We start from the raw sequence: 16,596 nt of genomic DNA on the forward strand, positions 1-16,596 counted from the left end.
CTGGTGGGAATATAACTGCACTAGCTGTTCATTTGTTTTGCTTTACTGCTTTTGCACCTGTATGAGCAGACTACAGGACATCCCAGGCTGCAGGTACATAGGTAGGTATTCTGCATCAATGTCCCTATGTGAAACTCCTCCCAGGAACATGTTCACTGTGGTCCTCATCTCTGGCATATAGTTCTCATCAGGTTCCCTGTGCTGGGGACCTGTTCCCTAGGTATTATTGGACCCACTCCTACTTGCATTTAAATCAATGAAAAAGCCCTACTGAATTCAGTGGTGCAGGAGTACATCTACAGGTCAACATTTCCAATCCTTGGTGCCTAGGTTAAGCTCCAAAATTAGGAACGAAAGCAGAAGTAGCCTGATTTTTCTTAAATGCTGAGTAATCCCAGCGCCCATTACAGTCAAAGGGAACTGCAAGTACTCAGTAGTACTTTGAAGGTAACGACTCTGCTGCTTAGGTGCCCAGTTACGGGTTTAGGAGTCTGACTTTGGGCACTCGGGTTTGGAAACTCCGGACCCAGCCCTTAAGCAGAGGACTTGTCTTCTCGAGGGCTAAACGGCTTTGCCCAGGTCCTGCTTGTACTGCCATTGCCCCTGCGAGGAAACCCGGGGCCTTGGGCCTGCCCGGGGACCCCGGCTGGTTCCCTTTGCCGCCGGCACTTTGTCGCGCTGCCTCCCCCGCCGCCCCATGTCAGCGTCTTCTCTCCCCGCGGTGCTGCCGGGGCAGGAGCTGCGCGCGCCCCTGCGGCCTCCCGGACCCCGCCAGCACGAGCTGCGCTGCACGTGACAGCGCGCGCCGCGTGGTCTCAAGGGGGGGGGGAGGGGGCGCGCGCGTTTCGCTCCCGGCCCCCGCGGCTGGGGGGGCAGATGTGGGGGCGGGGCCGGGGGCGACGTCTCCACTGGCCCAAGCGCTGCAGGGGCGCGCGACTCTCCCGCCGTTGGGCCAATAAGAGCCGTTGCCTCGGCCCCTTCTCCCGGGGCCAGGCGGCCTGTGCCCCAGCGGCGACACCGAGTCGGTCACACACGCGGCCCCCGGTGTCCGGGCAAGTCGCCCCCACGCCGGGCAAACGGCAGCCTGGGCTGAGCCGCCCTGACCCGCCAGTAGGGGCCGCCCGCGCTGAGCCTCCCTCTGCAGCAGCGGCCCGCGGCTGCTCTGTGGGGCCGGGCGAGGCCCCTCTGGGGCTGCCCAAGCAGCTGCCTGTTCACACGTGACCATTGGATGGCGCGAGGCCCGGCTCCGTTAACACCCTTTAAACCGTTTCATGTACCGACACTTACGCTCTGTGCGGCGGGGCTTCCCGGGCCTGTGACGTGTCACTCAAACCACGAGGGGCTGAACCCTGCGCCGGGCTCCGCGCTGGCAGCCTCGCCTCCTGCGCGAGCGACCGCGGGGGGCCCAGGCAACAGTGCTGCCCTCACTAAAAATGGCGGCCACGCCCATTACTTACAATAACAGTGAAGCCAGATCACCCCGCGGTAAGTAGAAGCCATTTCCCTGCCCTTAGTCAACATGGCTGCCGTCAGGCCCCTTTGTTTCCCCAGCGGGGTTTGAGACCCGGCCGGGCCCGGAATGGCCGCCGCCCCCTGCGCGGTGTGGTTCGGGGCTCAGGCAAGAATCTCTCCCAGCTCCCTCGCCCCGGCGTGTGGCCCGCGGTGCCTGGCGGTGAAGGCCTGGCGGGCCCCGCCCTGCGCCCCCAGCTCCAGCCCCGCCCGCACTGCGCCCCCTCCCCCAACACCCCCCTACACTGCGCCCCCGCCCCCTACATGCCCTCACCTCACAGCTCCGCCCCTGCCTGTACTGCGCCCCCCACCCAACACCCTCCGTGCGCCCCTGCCCCCAGTGCCCCCCAGCTCTCCCCACCCACACTGCACCCCCGCCCTCCACACACCCCCTCGCTCTGCCCCCGCCCCCTACATGCCCTTACCTCCTAGCTCTGCCCCTGCCTGTACTGCGCCCCCTGCCCCAACACCCCCTTGCCCCCCCCAGCACTATCCCCACCTGCACTGTGTTCTCCGCCTTCAACACCCTCTTACCCCAGCTCCACCCCTATCTGCACTGCGCCCCCGGCCCCCAACACCCCTTTCTCCCCAGCTCCACCCGCACCCGTGCTGCGCTCTCTGCCCCCAACACCCTCTTGTCCCCCACAGCACTATCCCCACCCGCACTGTGCTTCCTGCCTCCAACACCTGCTTATCCCCAGCTCCACCCCTGCCCGCACTGACTGAGTGCCCTGCTTCCAATACCTCCTTGCCCCCCAGCTCCAAACTGAAGGAGTTCCCCGCCCCTGCTTGGTGCTGACTATGTGTTGCCTCTGGCAGGAGGAGAGAGCCGTTTGCCCCTACGATGCCAATCACCAGATGCCCAGCGCCTCCCTGGCTAAGCACATGGTGGCCTGCCGGCTGAGGAGGCTGCAGTACTCCAGAGAGGAGCAGGTAGCCACTTTCAGCTCTGGGCGGACTGGTTGTTTTTTTCCAGGGCCAGGAATCCCTTGGTTAGGTTCTGCTGAGAGGAAATAGTTTGGCAGTCTTAAGAGATCTGGATTGGTTCAGACAAATCTGCTGTTTATACTCTAGGCCCAGATAAATTGTATAAACAAAGGCCCTGATGCTGCAGGTGGATCCTTGCAGGTGGCCTGTGCACCTGCACAAGTCCAGTGAGAGACTGTCTGGGTGTGAAGACCCAGTTGGGTTTATCAGACTACAGAATTGGGGAGCCCTGGCGGTTCTGGGTGGGGATGCTTGAGTCTTAGCTATAAACTCCAGAATGGTATAATTAATGTCTTTTGGCTTGTAGGCTGAAATGTATGACTCTACATTTTACTATGAGAAAGCAAAGATACCCACCATTACTATTGGTAAGTATGAATTTGGTAATGGTTGTACAGTGGAATGCAGACACTTCAGGTGACGATGTTAGCTCAGTTGCTCCAGTGTAAGAGAAACTTCATTATTCTCACCATCTAGATGTTTTTAAAATAAATTTGGCTTGTGGCCCTTTACCTTCATTCTGCAAAGCTGAGCAGCACACCTTTTTTCCTTACCCGATCCTAGTCAGAGGCTGTCTTTCCTTCTCATTTTCAAAGTTTGAAGAGGATATTATAATAGCAATCGATTTCTCTGAGTTCGATATATCGCGTCTCATCTAGACGCGATATATCGAACTCCGAACGCACTCCCGTCGACTCCGGAACTCCACCACCGCGTACGGCGGTGGCGGAGTCGACGGGGGAGCCGCGGACGTCGATCCCGCGCCGTGAGGATGGGTAAGTAATTCAAACTAAGGTACTTCGACTTCAGCTACGCTATTCGCGTAGCTGAAGTTGTGTACCTTAGATCGAACCCCCCCCCAGTGTAGACCAGGCCTTAGTTATCAGCATATTTGTGGCAGATTGTTGTTTTTTCCATATCTCTAACACAGCTTGCAAGTTCCCTTTGCTTTGTTACTTTCTTGTTTGTGCACTGGACTCATCTGTGATGTGAGTAGATCACATGTATATGTCCTCTCCCACCTCAGCAGTTTGACCCAGCTCTAAGAATAGTGTTTAGCTGCTGCAGTAGAGCTTCTGAAGGGAGATCTGTTTTCACTGCAGTTCTGCCTAAACTAGTGGAAACATTAGTGTGGGATGGTTCTTGGTTGGGTGAGGGAGGATTCTCTTTAATGTCTCTGCAGTGCATTATTGTACTTGCTTCCAAATAAATCTTGCTCTGGAATCTAGAGGTTATTGCACCAAGATTATAAGGCCCTTTTAAGGCAGATGAAAATGTGATCTTCAGTTACTTGTCCCTCTTTAAATGGCAGAGTTACAATTAACAGATGTTTATATATCAAGTGTTTGAAAAATCTGCTCAGCACAGTAATAATAATAATAATATTAAATAATAAAGCAAGACACACAGTGTGAGTCTGTGTTCTGAGGAGTTTAGAACCTGAAAAACAGACACAGAGGAGAGGGGACACACTAGCAGGCAAGGCCGGCTCCAGGCATCAGCGAAGGAAGCAGGTGCCTGGGGCGGCACATCTGTCCACTGTTGGGGCGGCATGTCTGCGTCGGCGGCAGCGGCACTTCGGTGGAAGCCCAGTCGGTCCACTTCAGTCTTCTGCGGCAATTCAGCAGCGTGTCCTTCACTCCCTGTCTTCCTCAGCAGCATTTTGGCGGTGGCTCAATCTTTCTTTCCTTCCCTCCCTCCCTCGCTGCTTGGGGTGGCAAAAAAGCTGGAGCTAGCCCTGCTAGCAGGACTAGAGAAGTAACTTGATATCGTTTACATTTACTTGTAGAATAAATATAAATCGTATTAACTGGCTGTGGTTTGGTTTTCTGGACTAAAAACGTGGAATGGATGTCAGAACAAACCTTTAAAAAGCCAGAATATATTTGGTTAAAAATTTTCCGTTACAGTCAAAGAATTCCTGAGTGTCTGATGGCCTTTTGCTGAACAGCAGTAATTCAGGATGAGGAATATTTTCTCTCTGTACAATAACCACTGCCTACTTGTCCATTAAACCTCGCCAGCTAAAAGCACAGATCTAGCACATACCTCAGGGTGGACTTGTACAAAGGTGCAGGAGCTTTGTAAAATTCTCTTTTCCTTTTTTTCAGATAAGGATCTACAATTTCAGATTATTAAACAAGCTAAAGCTTTAAGTGCAAAAGAAGGTGGAGGCTCCAGTGAAGGTAAGCGGAGTACACAGATTAAGCCAGGGGTTCTCCAGTTTTTCTGTAGTGTGGGCCATCTCTCCTCCCATTCATGATCACTCAAGCCATCTCTTTCCCAGTCTCCCTTGATCTCATTTGTGGGTTCACTGTCATACAATATTCATTTGCTCCCTTACTTCCTCAGGTCCCCACAGCTGGGTTCTCCTCCCTCACCTGGGATCCAGGGAGGGTTCAAGTCCTCCATGTTCAACTCAAGAGCTATTTTCAGGACTGGAAATCTAGCCCTGCAAAGCGCACGATGTTTCTTTAGTTCCAGTCCCACAATCCCGCTATTTAATATCTTTCCCCTACTGACCCCCTCTGGCCCAGCTCTCTGAGCTGTCCCCTCTTCCGCCTTTCACAGCCCAGAACCCCCTCAGACCGAACCCCACGCCCACTGCTGGGAATACTTTTCCTGGACAAGATCCCTTCCCTTTTGCTTTCACTTCCTCCTCTGAATCCCCAAACTAACATTTGTTTTATTGGGCGTGTGATATGTAGCTGTCTTTCATTGCCCCACGGTACATGATCCTTCAATTTCCGTTTTTACAATGGATTATTGCACTCTTTCCTAAGAGGAGTTAGAGTGATTTAGTCAGAGGGGCCTGCTCCTCTGTAGATAGGATGGAGATTGTGTCCACCCATACATTTAAGTCCTTACACCCTGTTTTTCACTGATCAGAGAACATACGAAACAGCCTGGAGCCCAGGAAAGGACAGAAATAGATTTCTCAAGAGAATGAAAGATGAAATCAAGACAGCCTCTTGACAAACTGTGCTTGCTTGTACAGATGGCAGAAGAGCTACAGTGTGCGCTGTGGGAGTGTTTGTGGCACCTGGATAAAACTGCATTAAGCTACTGACTCTGTCATTTTAAAATACACACATGTACAAATTAAGGTTGCCAGCCCTCCAGGATTGTCCTGGAGTTTCCAGGAATTAAAGAATAACTTTAGATTAAAAGATTGTCATGTGATAAAACCTCCAGGAATACGTCCAACCAAAATTGGCAACCCTAGTGTACACAGGGAAAAAAGTGTATGCTCATTTTCCCTTTCTGACTTGCTAACTCAGCAGCTGAATACAGCAGCACTGACTGGCAAACTTTTCTGCTCTGTTTTTCTTTCTCTAAAATAGAAATGGAAACCTGTAGAATGGGCTCTTTGGAAAGGAGGCACCTGGAAATTTTCATAGGATTGATGGCATATTTGGAAGATGTGAAGTTTTTCCCCCATGGTTTAACAAAGCTGTAGTAATGTCAGTTTCAAATCTTAATCTAACCTGAATGCACTGAACAACTTTAAAAGAAAATAAATGAACACCAAAACATGTACCATATGCTGTATTGCAAAAATACATCTATGGGCCACTAGGTGTCACAGTTATAGCTCACCATCCTAGTTTAACATTGTGCTCTTGCACTTTTTAGAAGCAATCTGAAGAAAGAACCAAAGTTGTCCAAACTGTTCACATTCACATAATAACTTCTTAATTTATTATCAGGTTTTACTTGGTAAACACTTATTCTTTTCTCTCAAGCTCTCCACTAACGCAGAGTTGTAGTCCAGGTTTTCAATACGCAGTCATCAATATTAAATAAAAATATCCTTGATTCTTCTTTCATGAGCAGAGGTGAGACTGAAGGGGAATCAGGGAGATGAATGTTCTCCTTACTTAGGCTTTGTCTCCATTGACTGTGTGTGTTGAGTACATATGCTGCACATCCACCTAGCACAGGTATAAATAGCAGTGTAGATGGTGAGGCACTGCTTGGGCAAGTAGAGTGAAGACACACTTGAACTTTAGGGTATGTACTCTACTCACTCTTGACATGCACTAGCAGTGCCTCTCACATATACATGGCTATTTTTAGCAGTGTAGTGTTCCACTGCGGGAGTCTTTCTCCACTGCAAGGACAGGCTGTAGCAGTGGGGAGGCAGTGGAGAAAGACTCCAGCATCACCCCACTGCTGGAGCCTTTTCCTGCTGCAAGGAAAGGCTCTGGCATCGCTGTTGGAGCCTTTTTCCGTTGCTTCTCCCCTGCCAGAGCCTTTTTTTTGCCATGTGTAGCTAACCACCACAGTGTGAATGCAGCCTGTTTTTCAGTGCAGCATGTAGATACACGTAACCTACATGCCCTTGGCAGCGTAGACAAGGCCTAAAAGCTATACAGCATCCTTTCTGCAAGTGATAGCCTTTCAGAAGTACCATATTCTGTTGTTTCAAGAAATTCACTTTGAAATGCTACAGTGTGTTGGAGAGTGTGTGACTGAGGGTTTGACTATTCTGTTTGAAGAAAATAAAATCTTTGCCAAAAACAGGGAGAGTGACTACAGTTTTAATAAATTGGGGACGCAGGGTTTTTTTTAGCCAGCAGGTAACAAATACATCTTGGTAACTGTATAGCTAGTGAGTAACTGTAGACTAATAAATGGGAGGAGACTGGCAACTCTGTTTTGCCAATTGTAAATGTTTTGTTGCACATTACTTCTCTTCAGGGTTTTTCAACCGACTAGCAATGTGAGCAGGTAGAAGGTAGCCTGTTCTGAATCGTCTTTGAAAGTATTCGGCGCAGACAATTGAGCATTATCTATTTGATTAAACAGAGGCTTTGAATCCAATTATTGCCAATAGAACGTTGGCTGTTAACTAGTTTGCAGTTGAAATTTGGAAACACATTTAAAAATAAATATGGACTATTGGACCAGAACAAAAAGATTCTTTTGCAGGCTAGTGGGCTGCCACTAATAACATAATACAGGAAATGCTATTGTGGACTAGTTAGTTTCTGTGGCCATTCTCTCCCTTTCCCCCCAAAGAGCCCTCCTAGTCCCTGCAGGAGTCACCAAAACTCCTGGCTCCCCAGGTGCGTATTTGAGGAAAGTTAACGAAATAGAAGTGTAGGGGCCATTTGGTGACAGTCTGTTACAGAGTCGTCATTTCATGAAGCAAACTTCAGTGATTTCCTAAAATTAGGCCAACTAAAGCACTTTTTAAGCTATCCGAATCCAGTGAAGCTAAAGAAATCTGTCTTGCACAAGTGAAAAGTATGTAAATAGTGTCCAAGTTCCTAGTGCCAGCACACTTGCTCCTTCCCACAAGTTTCTCTGTGTATTTCCATTTTATAGAAGTAATAATGTCCATTTGTTCACAAGCTTTAGGTGCCTATTCTTCACTGCCTGTTGAAGTTCCCCAAAACCACAAACGCTTCATCTGTGACCTGACTCAAGCTGATCGTCTTGCAATCTATGATTATGTCCTGGAAGAGACGAAGAAACAGAGGTCCAGATCCCAGGCCACTGAAAATGACAGTGATCTCTTTGTAGATTTGGCTGCTAAAGTCACCCAAGGTTTGAGAAATATTCCAGTTCTTGAGTTTTACAACAGTTAGAGGGATTTGGTTGAACATCTATTCAGGTTTGAATTAATAAAATGTAAACCAAATTGTGGATTCTAGGAAAAGGGCAAAAATTAGGCAAACTAGCCTGGAAAAGAGATGGCAAATACTCTTTTTGTATTTTTCTTTTATTTAAAAAAAAAAAAGAAAAAGGTACAGTTCAGGACACAGGTAAGATACCTTCAGATCCTGTAATGTGTGGTGTTCTTTGTGTAGTTGCCTATTGTATCTTTTTCTTTTCCACCTTCAATTCTGCCAGCTTTCTGTCCAAACAGTTCTTCTCTCATTGTATCTATTGCCTGCATGTCAGCAGGAGGAGGGATCCTTCATTTTTGCTGCAACAGGCTGCAGTACTTTGGCTCACAACTGAATGTGAAATTTTGCAAGATTTCTGTTGTGAAAGCTGATATGAGATTAAAGCAGCATGGAACACTAACAATAGAAATGTGATAAGAGACACATGATAGTCATTTGGCACAAAGACAATTCTGGAGAAATATATAAACTAGTGAGACAGATCAGGACTCTTCCAATTACTATATTCTGTAAAACGAACAATATACATGCAGGGGGAAAAAATGCCTTATTTCTGGAGCACGATCCTGCAAAAAGATCTGCATGGCCATAGACATTTACATTTGCTGGATTGAGCCTTCTGTTTGCCAGACTTCCGCAGTTCAATAATATGGGTTTTGAAAATGTGACTTGTAAATTAGTATTTAGGATAGTTGTTTTTAAATAACTTATTTCAAGTCACTACATTGGTCTTACTGCAGTGTTTCAGAGTTCATGTAATAATTTTGTATGGTGGCTTGAATGCCTTTTATTTTGGTTGTTGATTTTGGTCTTTACTGTGTAAGCAGATCTCTTCCAGCTTTCTCTCCAGCTTCCGTAGACACTGTTTGATGCTGTAAATAAATACCAGAGAAACATCTATTAAAAGAACTTGACACAAACTTACCTTTAGTCCTGTAAACAGCACCATTGTAAGACAGCCCAATTACGTATTCTCAGATGCCGATGTATTGCCTCTAACATTTTTTTTTTTTTTAGTTTGTTTAACCACTTGTTTCACATTCAATTTGTATTAGACGATGGTCAAAAAGGTCCAAAGTCTCATCTTGAAATCCTGGCAGAAATGCGGGACTATAAAAGACGGCGGCAGTCGTACAGAGCTAAGAATGTTCATATAACAAAGAAATCTTACACTGAGGTGAGCATCAAATCTTTTTGTAGAGAGTGCAAGTCCTTGCAGGTATTAGAATGCTCAATCTTTTCACGGTGTACACTCTCTAATGTGCTCTATTCAGATTAGTAAAAACAGTTTTAACTATGATGCCTAGGCAAAAAAATCTTAAAGAAACTTTCTGACCAAGTCTGAAGATGTGGGTTAGTAAATGTGTTAGCAATTTTATAAATCTCAAAAGGAAATGTTAATGGTTTAAAGTATTTTTCTCCTCTGGTTGGTTGTCAGTGTTTCGTGGTATCACTTTGTGGCTATCCTGTAGTTTTGAGCTATGTCAATTTGAAAATTGCATAAACTAGTTAGAGGGGCACTGCAGGGTTAAAAAACCACATGTATTTAAAATGCATTTTTCCTTACCCCAATTACAATACCGACAGCTGAGACTGTTAAAAATGAAAGAACTTTAAAAATCTTGTGCCCATCATGTTGGTTGTTTTTTTCTTCATTCCTGAACAGTGAGGCTAGACTAGTCAATTTCAGTATCTGTTTCTTGTGCCTTAGCTGTTTGGGGTTGCAAAGACTTCAGAGAAACGTTTTCAGATGCAAACAGAAAACTTTTTTCACTGCAAGTTACTGATTATATTTATCACAGCAACTTTTAATACTGAATTTTGTACGTGCAAATTCCAGCAACCTGCATGTTGATAGTGTCCCTTTACGGTGCTTTTTAGTAAAGTTACTTTGGAGTTTTTATTTCAGCAAACAAATGTTTTTCTGTACAAATATCTAGTGCATTTAAAAACCACACCTCAGACCTCCTCTTTTGCCTGGTCTATTTTAGCTTCAAGTTTTCTTTTACTAATCTCTTCCCAGGTAATCAGAGATGTGATTGGTGTGCACATGGAAGAACTCAGCAGCCACTGGCAGGAGGAAGGTAAACCAGACAATGCAGACACATGTGAAGGAGGAAAATCTTCCATTTCAGCAAAGTCTTCAGGAAGGTATTAACAAGAGCCTCACAGCACTCACCACCAAAATGCTTTCTTTGTGCAGGGACACTGGCAACTGTTCATCCATAGCGACCTATTACTGTATTCTAGTAGCACATAGAAAGCCCAGTTGAGAAATAGACCCATTGTACTGGGCAGTACAAATCCATACTAAGATAGTCCTTGCCCTGAGGAGAGTATGACTTACGTAGACAAGACAAAGGACCGGAGAAAAGAAGTGTTATTCCCATTTTGCAGATGGGGAAATGAAGTGACTTTTTCCTAAGGCCACACAAGCAGTTTGTGGCAGAGCCAGGACATGAACATAAGCTCCCTGAGTCCTAGTACAGCACTGTAACCACAGGTTTTAGACTGTCACAGAGCAACTAGGGAGAGAAAAACCTGTGAAAATTTGACTTTTAAAACACAAGAATTGGTGGGGAGATGTGGGAGTGGAATTTTTTCTCCTGCTGACAATAGCTCATCTCAGTTGATTAGACTCTTCTAGTTGGTATGCATACTTCCACCTTTTCATGTTCTCTGTATGTATAAATATCTTCTGTCTGTGTGTTCCATTCTATGCATCCGAAGAAGTGAGCTGTAGCCCACGAAAGCTTATGCTGAAATAAATTTGTTAGTCTCTAAGGTGCCACAAGTACTCCTGTGCTTTTTGTGGATACAGACTAACATGGTTGCTACTCTTAAACTATTTTGAACTCCTTTTTTAAAAAGCTGATTAGATGTCAAGTTGACAATGTCCCTTTAAGGTTCTCATAGGTATATGAACATAGCTGTGTTGCACTACTAGTGTATCTTATGTATACTTAACATCAACAGTAATCCTTCACTTGGGTATTGAAAAAGAAAACAGGATAGACTTTATTACCTGTGTGACATGGAAGTGTGTCCGCGTCACTGTGTAATGCTTCCCATTTTTATTTCCTGACTTGGGTGGTTGAAATAGTAAATCGGATCTATATCAGCCTTTGCACCTAAAGAACTGGGGAAGAATTGCAGCCTGTCAAATGAGAGAAGCCAAAATCAGTGGCTAAAAGTGTCTGGTTTCCAAGCTTTTATTATCACAAACAAAAGAAGAAGAAAATGATCCTACCAAATGGGGTACAGTTCCTTTTCGTTGCCTACCAGAGGCAGACCGATGGAGATTAGAAGTATTCTAATAACTACAGTGTTTATGAAACTATTTATTAAACAAAACCAATGACTTTTTTCTTCAGAAATGAAGAGAGACGGTCAGCATCAGTGGACTCTCGACAGTCTTGTGGAAGCTCTAAGGATGTTGATCGATCTAGACACAGGAGAGATCCCAGCAGAAGTCCAGACAAACAGAAAAGAAGTAGAGAAAGAGGCAAAGACAGGGATTCCAGGAGAAAAAGAGAGAGGCAAGTGTTACTCTAAGCAATTTGTTTGCCTGTACCCAGTCAGTGATGATAGTCACCAGTGAAATGTAACGGTGCATCCGAGTTTAGTGCAGGAACATAATACTCCTTCCAAGTGGAAATGCAGGAGAATTCAGAGGCAGAATGTAAAAACCCAGATCAGCCAAGCTAAGCCCCTGGCCACGCAGAATTTGCTGTGGGATCTTTAAAAAACTACAAGTGATCCAGATTTCAGGGTTTAATCAGGGATCCAAAAGATGGCTCCCCCAGCAGTGACTTGCCCCTGACAATGCAGGAGCATTGGCTCAGATCTGACCCAAAGGGTCAGCTAGTGCTCTCTGCTTGTGTTACATGGGCTGTATATTATGAATTAACCACACCTTGTATTACTGATAGTTACTTAGTTGGTGTACATGTAGTGAATGTTAATACATACTTCTGAGGAATTTGCATGGGGATCTACCAGTTAGATTAGTTGCCAGCTCTACCATTTGCTTCACTTATAGGTGTCGGATTCTTTTGTTCTAAACGGAAAGCTTTCCTAAGCTTCAGAACAAAATTGCCCGTAATGAATGACGCCAACACCACTGAAGAAGTAGAGAACTAAAAGTTTTTAGTACTAAAAGCGAAGAGATGATGACCTGCAATGGGATCTACTAATACAGAGTCTCATGCCCATAGTGCAGAGTTGATGGAGTCCCATAGAATTCACTTGGATCTGGCACTGGTGCAAGTGCTAGAGCCAGCAGATCCCAGCTGAGGATCTGGGTCCAAGTGTGGTTTTAGGAGCTTACTCAAAACACTTTCCTGGCAGCCTTCCGGGCTCTCTTTGTGACCCTATATTAGTTTATAACAGAAATGGAAGAAGTTGTATAGCACAATTCCTAGCAAGTGTGGATCAGCTCACAAAAACACAAATGCTTTGACCATATAATTTGGTGCATAGGCTGGAGTGGCTGCTTGTCTTATAAAATGGGCTTTACGCAGTTGTTTTTACAAGATACATTGTGCTCTGTCAGAGCGCAGGATTGTGCAATGAGACTTGAATAAAGCTTACTGGCAATGAACCCTCAAAGGGAAGACAAGTGACAAGATTTTGAAGGAAGTGTTTAGATTTAAAGGATATTTTCAGTCTTGAAAGACTTCAGGCTTCTCTAATGTTCAGACTCTCATCAGTGAAAGTTCAGTCAGCCAAGCCGTTTTGGAGTAATCTGTTAAGTGCTGAGACCCTAACAAGACATTGGCTATAATGGCTTGTTTCTATTTCAGGGCTGAAGACAAGTATCACAACCACAAAAGAAGAAAATAGAAAAAGGACTGTAAAGAAGATGTCAGCTGTTAGTTAAGGAAATAGACTTAAACTGGATCATTCAGAGCTGTGAATATCAGCAGCATGCTGATGGCGATAGCATTGTGTATTGAACGCTGTACCCAGAGCTGGGAGGCTGCCAGTGACATCTTTCCCTCATCCTGACAACCGTACCATGGTCTCGTGTCTCAGATGGTTTTTATCTCTACATTAGAAGGTGACGTGTAATTTGTTGTATTGCCTTTGATTGATAAATATAATTTATGACATTGTCATTTTTCATGCAGCCCAACTTGGTCTGGTGATTGAAGTAAAAGAGGAAGTGACGAGGATTCAAATTTGTGCAGGTTTGCAGTGACTTTGGGAGGATACTCTATAGCAGTGGTCCCCAACGTGGTGCCCGCAGGAGCCATGGTGCCCGCTGGGGCATTTATGTGCGCCTGCCTAGTGCCCAGCAGGGGAGAGAAACTGCGGCCCCGCGCCTGCCGGGGACAGAGAACTCTAGGGCTGCAGGCGCCGGTGCTCTCTGTCCCTGGCAGGTACGGGGCTGCGGCTTCTCTCCAGCTTCTCTGGGGCTGCAGACTGTGGGCGCCGGAGTTCTCTGTCCCCGGCAGGCGCCAGTCCATGGCTTCTCTCCGGCTTCGAAGTCGGAGAGAAGCCTCAGCCCCGCCCCTGCCAGGGACAGAGAACTCTGGGGCTGCAGGCTGTGGGCGCCAGTGTTCAGTCCCTGGCAGGGCCGGGGCCATGGCTTAAGACAGAGAGAAACCGCAGCCCTCACCTGCCGGGGACAGACTTCATTCTGTGTTAAAGTAAGAATAATAAATATATTTGGACCAGCAGTTCAACAATGTTTAACTTTTTTTAAATAAATAAGATGAAAACTGTTTTATATTTATTTTATAAAAACTCCTTAATTTTTCTTACAGGTAGATAAAAAAGAGCAAATTCACATGGTAAGGTGAAAGAGTAATGGCCGAATAATTTAATTAATACCTCTTACATGTAAAATTACCCTTTTTATCTTATGGATTCATATATTATGTATATTAAATATGATTTTCCTATTTAATGTAAAAAATACAAAATAAGCCTTGTAAAATTGTTGGCGCCCGCCACACTGTTCTGAAAACATGAATGTGCTACTGGCCACAAAAAGGTTGGGGACCACTGCTCTATAGTCTTATGCATCAGTCATTGGAAACCTGAATAAAGTGCAGTGTGAAGGTGAGTCTGTTACAGGATGGTTAGTGCACTAGCCTCTGAAGACCTGGGTCCTAGGCTAAGTCACAAGAATGTGTGTTGACTGCTCTCATCCTAGTCTCCATTCTTGCATACTGCAAAGCTGTCGTGTTCAGCAGGGGTGGTAGGTTTGTAGAAATGTTGGTGGTGCCCAGAACCCGCCCACCCAAACTCTTCCCCCAACCTGCCTAAGGCTCTGGGAGGGATTTTGGGTGCGGGGAGGAGGTCTGGGGTGCAGGCCCTGGGCTGGGGCAGGGGATTGGGTGCAGGCTCTGGGAGGGAGTTTGGGTGCAAAAGGGGTGAGAGGTTGGGCTCTGGGAGGGAGTTTGGGTGGGGGAGGGGGTCTGGGATGAAGTTTGGGTGCTGGGTGCAGGCTCCATGCTGGGGGTGGGGGTGCAGGCTCTGGGATGGAGTTTGGAGATAGGAGAGGGTGTGTGGGAAGGGGGTGGGGGTGCAGGTGCAGGCTCTGGGACAGACTTTGAGTGCAGGCTCTGGGCTGGGGGTGCAGGTGGAGGAGGGTGAGGGGTGCAGGCTCTGGGAGGGAGTTTGGGGGCAGGAGGGGGTGTGTGGGGAGGGGAAGGGGTGCAGGCTCTGGGAGGGAGTTGGAGGTGAGAGGGGGTGCAGGGGTGAGGGCTGTGGATGGGTTTGGGGCATAGGAGGGGGCTCAGGGCTAGGGTAAAGGGTTGAGGAGAGGGCTTTGGGGTGGGGCTGAGGGGTTCATGATGCAGGAGGGGGCTCAGGGCCGGGGCAGAGGGTTAGGGTGTGGGGGGATGAGGGCTCTGGCTGGGGCCAGGGATAAGGGGTTTGGGAGAGGCTCAGGGCTAGGGCAGAGGGTTGGGGTGCAGGGGGGGGGTGAGGGCTCTGAGTGTGGCAGGGCTGGGAATGAGGAGTTTGGGGTGCAGGCAGGCTGCCCTGGGGCTGGGGCCAGGGAGGAGGACTCACCCCTAGCCCTTGTCCCCCGGGCAGCAGTGAGCTCTGGGGGAGGGGCCCCTCTTTCCTCCTCACCACATTCACCTCGCACCACTGCTACTACACATGCTCCTAGAGCCCCTCTCAGGTCCAGGAAGCCCCTTTGCCTCCCCTGTGGTTGGGGGGCGGGGGGGCTGCCATCACATGTGCATCTCCTCCCCTGCTGCTGCCCCTCACTGTAGCCTCAGTGGTGGGGAAGGATGGGGCTGTATGTAGAATAAATAATAGCCTATGACTATCCCAATTTGCAGATGTACTGAATCACCACTTACCATTTCATACAAATCTTGGTCAAAGTGTTGATTGTGCCTAATTTTAAGCCTGCTTTTAAAGGCTGGATTAAAAATATTTGCTACTTGTTAACTGTGAATGGCAAAAGCTATTTGTGGGTGTTACGTAAAGCCTCCGCTCAATCCAGCAGAATGCGATTGTAAGATTTGTAACCTTTTGCAAACTTTGTAACTTTAGTTATTGTTAGCATAGCCTTTTAAGCTTTATAACTCTTGCAAGCTTTGTAACCTTTTCAGTTACTACTTGCATAAACATCCAAGCTTTGCAATACCCCATCATGCAATCAGAGAGTGTGAACAAGGGAGTGTGTGAGGGAGATAAGGGAGTGTATGTGGGACTGGGCGGAGAGGAACTGCAAGGAGAATAGAGCCAGGTGTGTCTGATGTAATCTGCCCTGAGAAGGCAATCATGGGGTGCTGTAAAGAAAAGAAGAACTTGGTATGCAAACGTTGCTTGGGAATGCTTCTCGGTGACGGACACAGAAGGGAAACTCAGGGCTTGGCTACACTTGCAAGTTGCAGCGCTGGTAGAGGCTTTCCAGCGCTGCAATTAGTAACCGTCCACACCTGCAAGGCACATCCAGCGCTGCAACTCCCTGGCTGCAGCGCTGGCTGTACACCTGGCCAGGTTGGGGTGTAGCGATTGCAGCGCTGGTGATCCAGCGCTGCTCATCAAGTGTGGACACACACCAGCGCTTTTATTGGCCTCCAGGGAATAAGGAGATATCCCAGAATGCTTTTAACTAAATTATTCCCTTTGTTTTGTTATGCAGCCTCTCTTTGTTTTGTTGTGAACCTCTGGAGCTCCGTTTCTACCGGAGCTGCTTATCAGCTCCTGTTTGCTGTGATCAATCTGTGAACAATCAAATGAGATCCTCCTCCCTGTTGTGAACGAGCTCTGTGGAGCTCCTCTGCTGCTGCTATCTAAAAAACAAACAGAGCTCCTGTTTGCTGTGATCATCTGTACCTGGCTGTAAACAATCAAATGAGAGGCAGGCAGGGAAACAGCGGGGAGTCGTGTTGCCTGCAGGCTGTTTGCAATTAAGAGTTAAGACTAAGGGGTCAGAAAAACGTTCTGATTTTTCAAGTCAGGAAGCTAAACACACAGTGTTGGCTCC

The 16,596-nt window shown here is 47.1% G+C and overlaps 1 protein-coding gene across 2 annotated transcripts; it reads left to right on the forward strand.

The window, feature by feature from the left end:
* The first annotated feature begins 958 nt into the window (after positions 1 to 958).
* SNRNP48 (small nuclear ribonucleoprotein U11/U12 subunit 48) lies at positions 959 to 13,464 on the forward strand. Of its 2 annotated transcripts, none has more exons than XM_045007793.1 (9): positions 959 to 1,485; positions 2,329 to 2,442; positions 2,804 to 2,864; positions 4,608 to 4,682; positions 7,858 to 8,052; positions 9,191 to 9,312; positions 10,159 to 10,286; positions 11,510 to 11,674; positions 12,941 to 13,464. In XM_045007793.1, exons 2-9 carry the CDS (start codon positions 2,368 to 2,370, stop codon positions 12,978 to 12,980), a joined length of 861 nt encoding a protein of 286 aa, XP_044863728.1. In that variant the 5' UTR covers positions 959 to 1,485; positions 2,329 to 2,367; the 3' UTR covers positions 12,981 to 13,464. The 2 variants fall into 2 exon arrangements, with proteins under 2 accessions (XP_044863728.1, XP_044863727.1); XM_045007792.1 differs by lacking the exon at positions 959 to 1,485 and adding an exon at positions 1,495 to 1,618.
* The last annotated feature ends 3,132 nt before the right edge of the window (positions 13,465 to 16,596 follow it).

Source organism: Mauremys mutica, chromosome 2 (genome assembly GCF_020497125.1).
Source record: "Mauremys mutica isolate MM-2020 ecotype Southern chromosome 2, ASM2049712v1, whole genome shotgun sequence".
Taxonomy (NCBI): domain Eukaryota; kingdom Metazoa; phylum Chordata; order Testudines; family Geoemydidae; genus Mauremys; species Mauremys mutica.

Coding starts and splice junctions, on each gene's coding strand:
- SNRNP48 (XM_045007792.1), top strand. CDS start 1,580: ATGGCCGCCGCCCCCTGCGCGGTGTGGTTCGGGGCTCAG. Junction 2,443..2,803: donor AGTACTCCAGAGAGGAGCAG/GTAGCCACTTTC, acceptor TTTGGCTTGTAG/GCTGAAATGTATGACTCTAC. Junction 11,675..12,940: donor TCCAGGAGAAAAAGAGAGAG/GCAAGTGTTACT, acceptor TTTCTATTTCAG/GGCTGAAGACAAGTATCACA.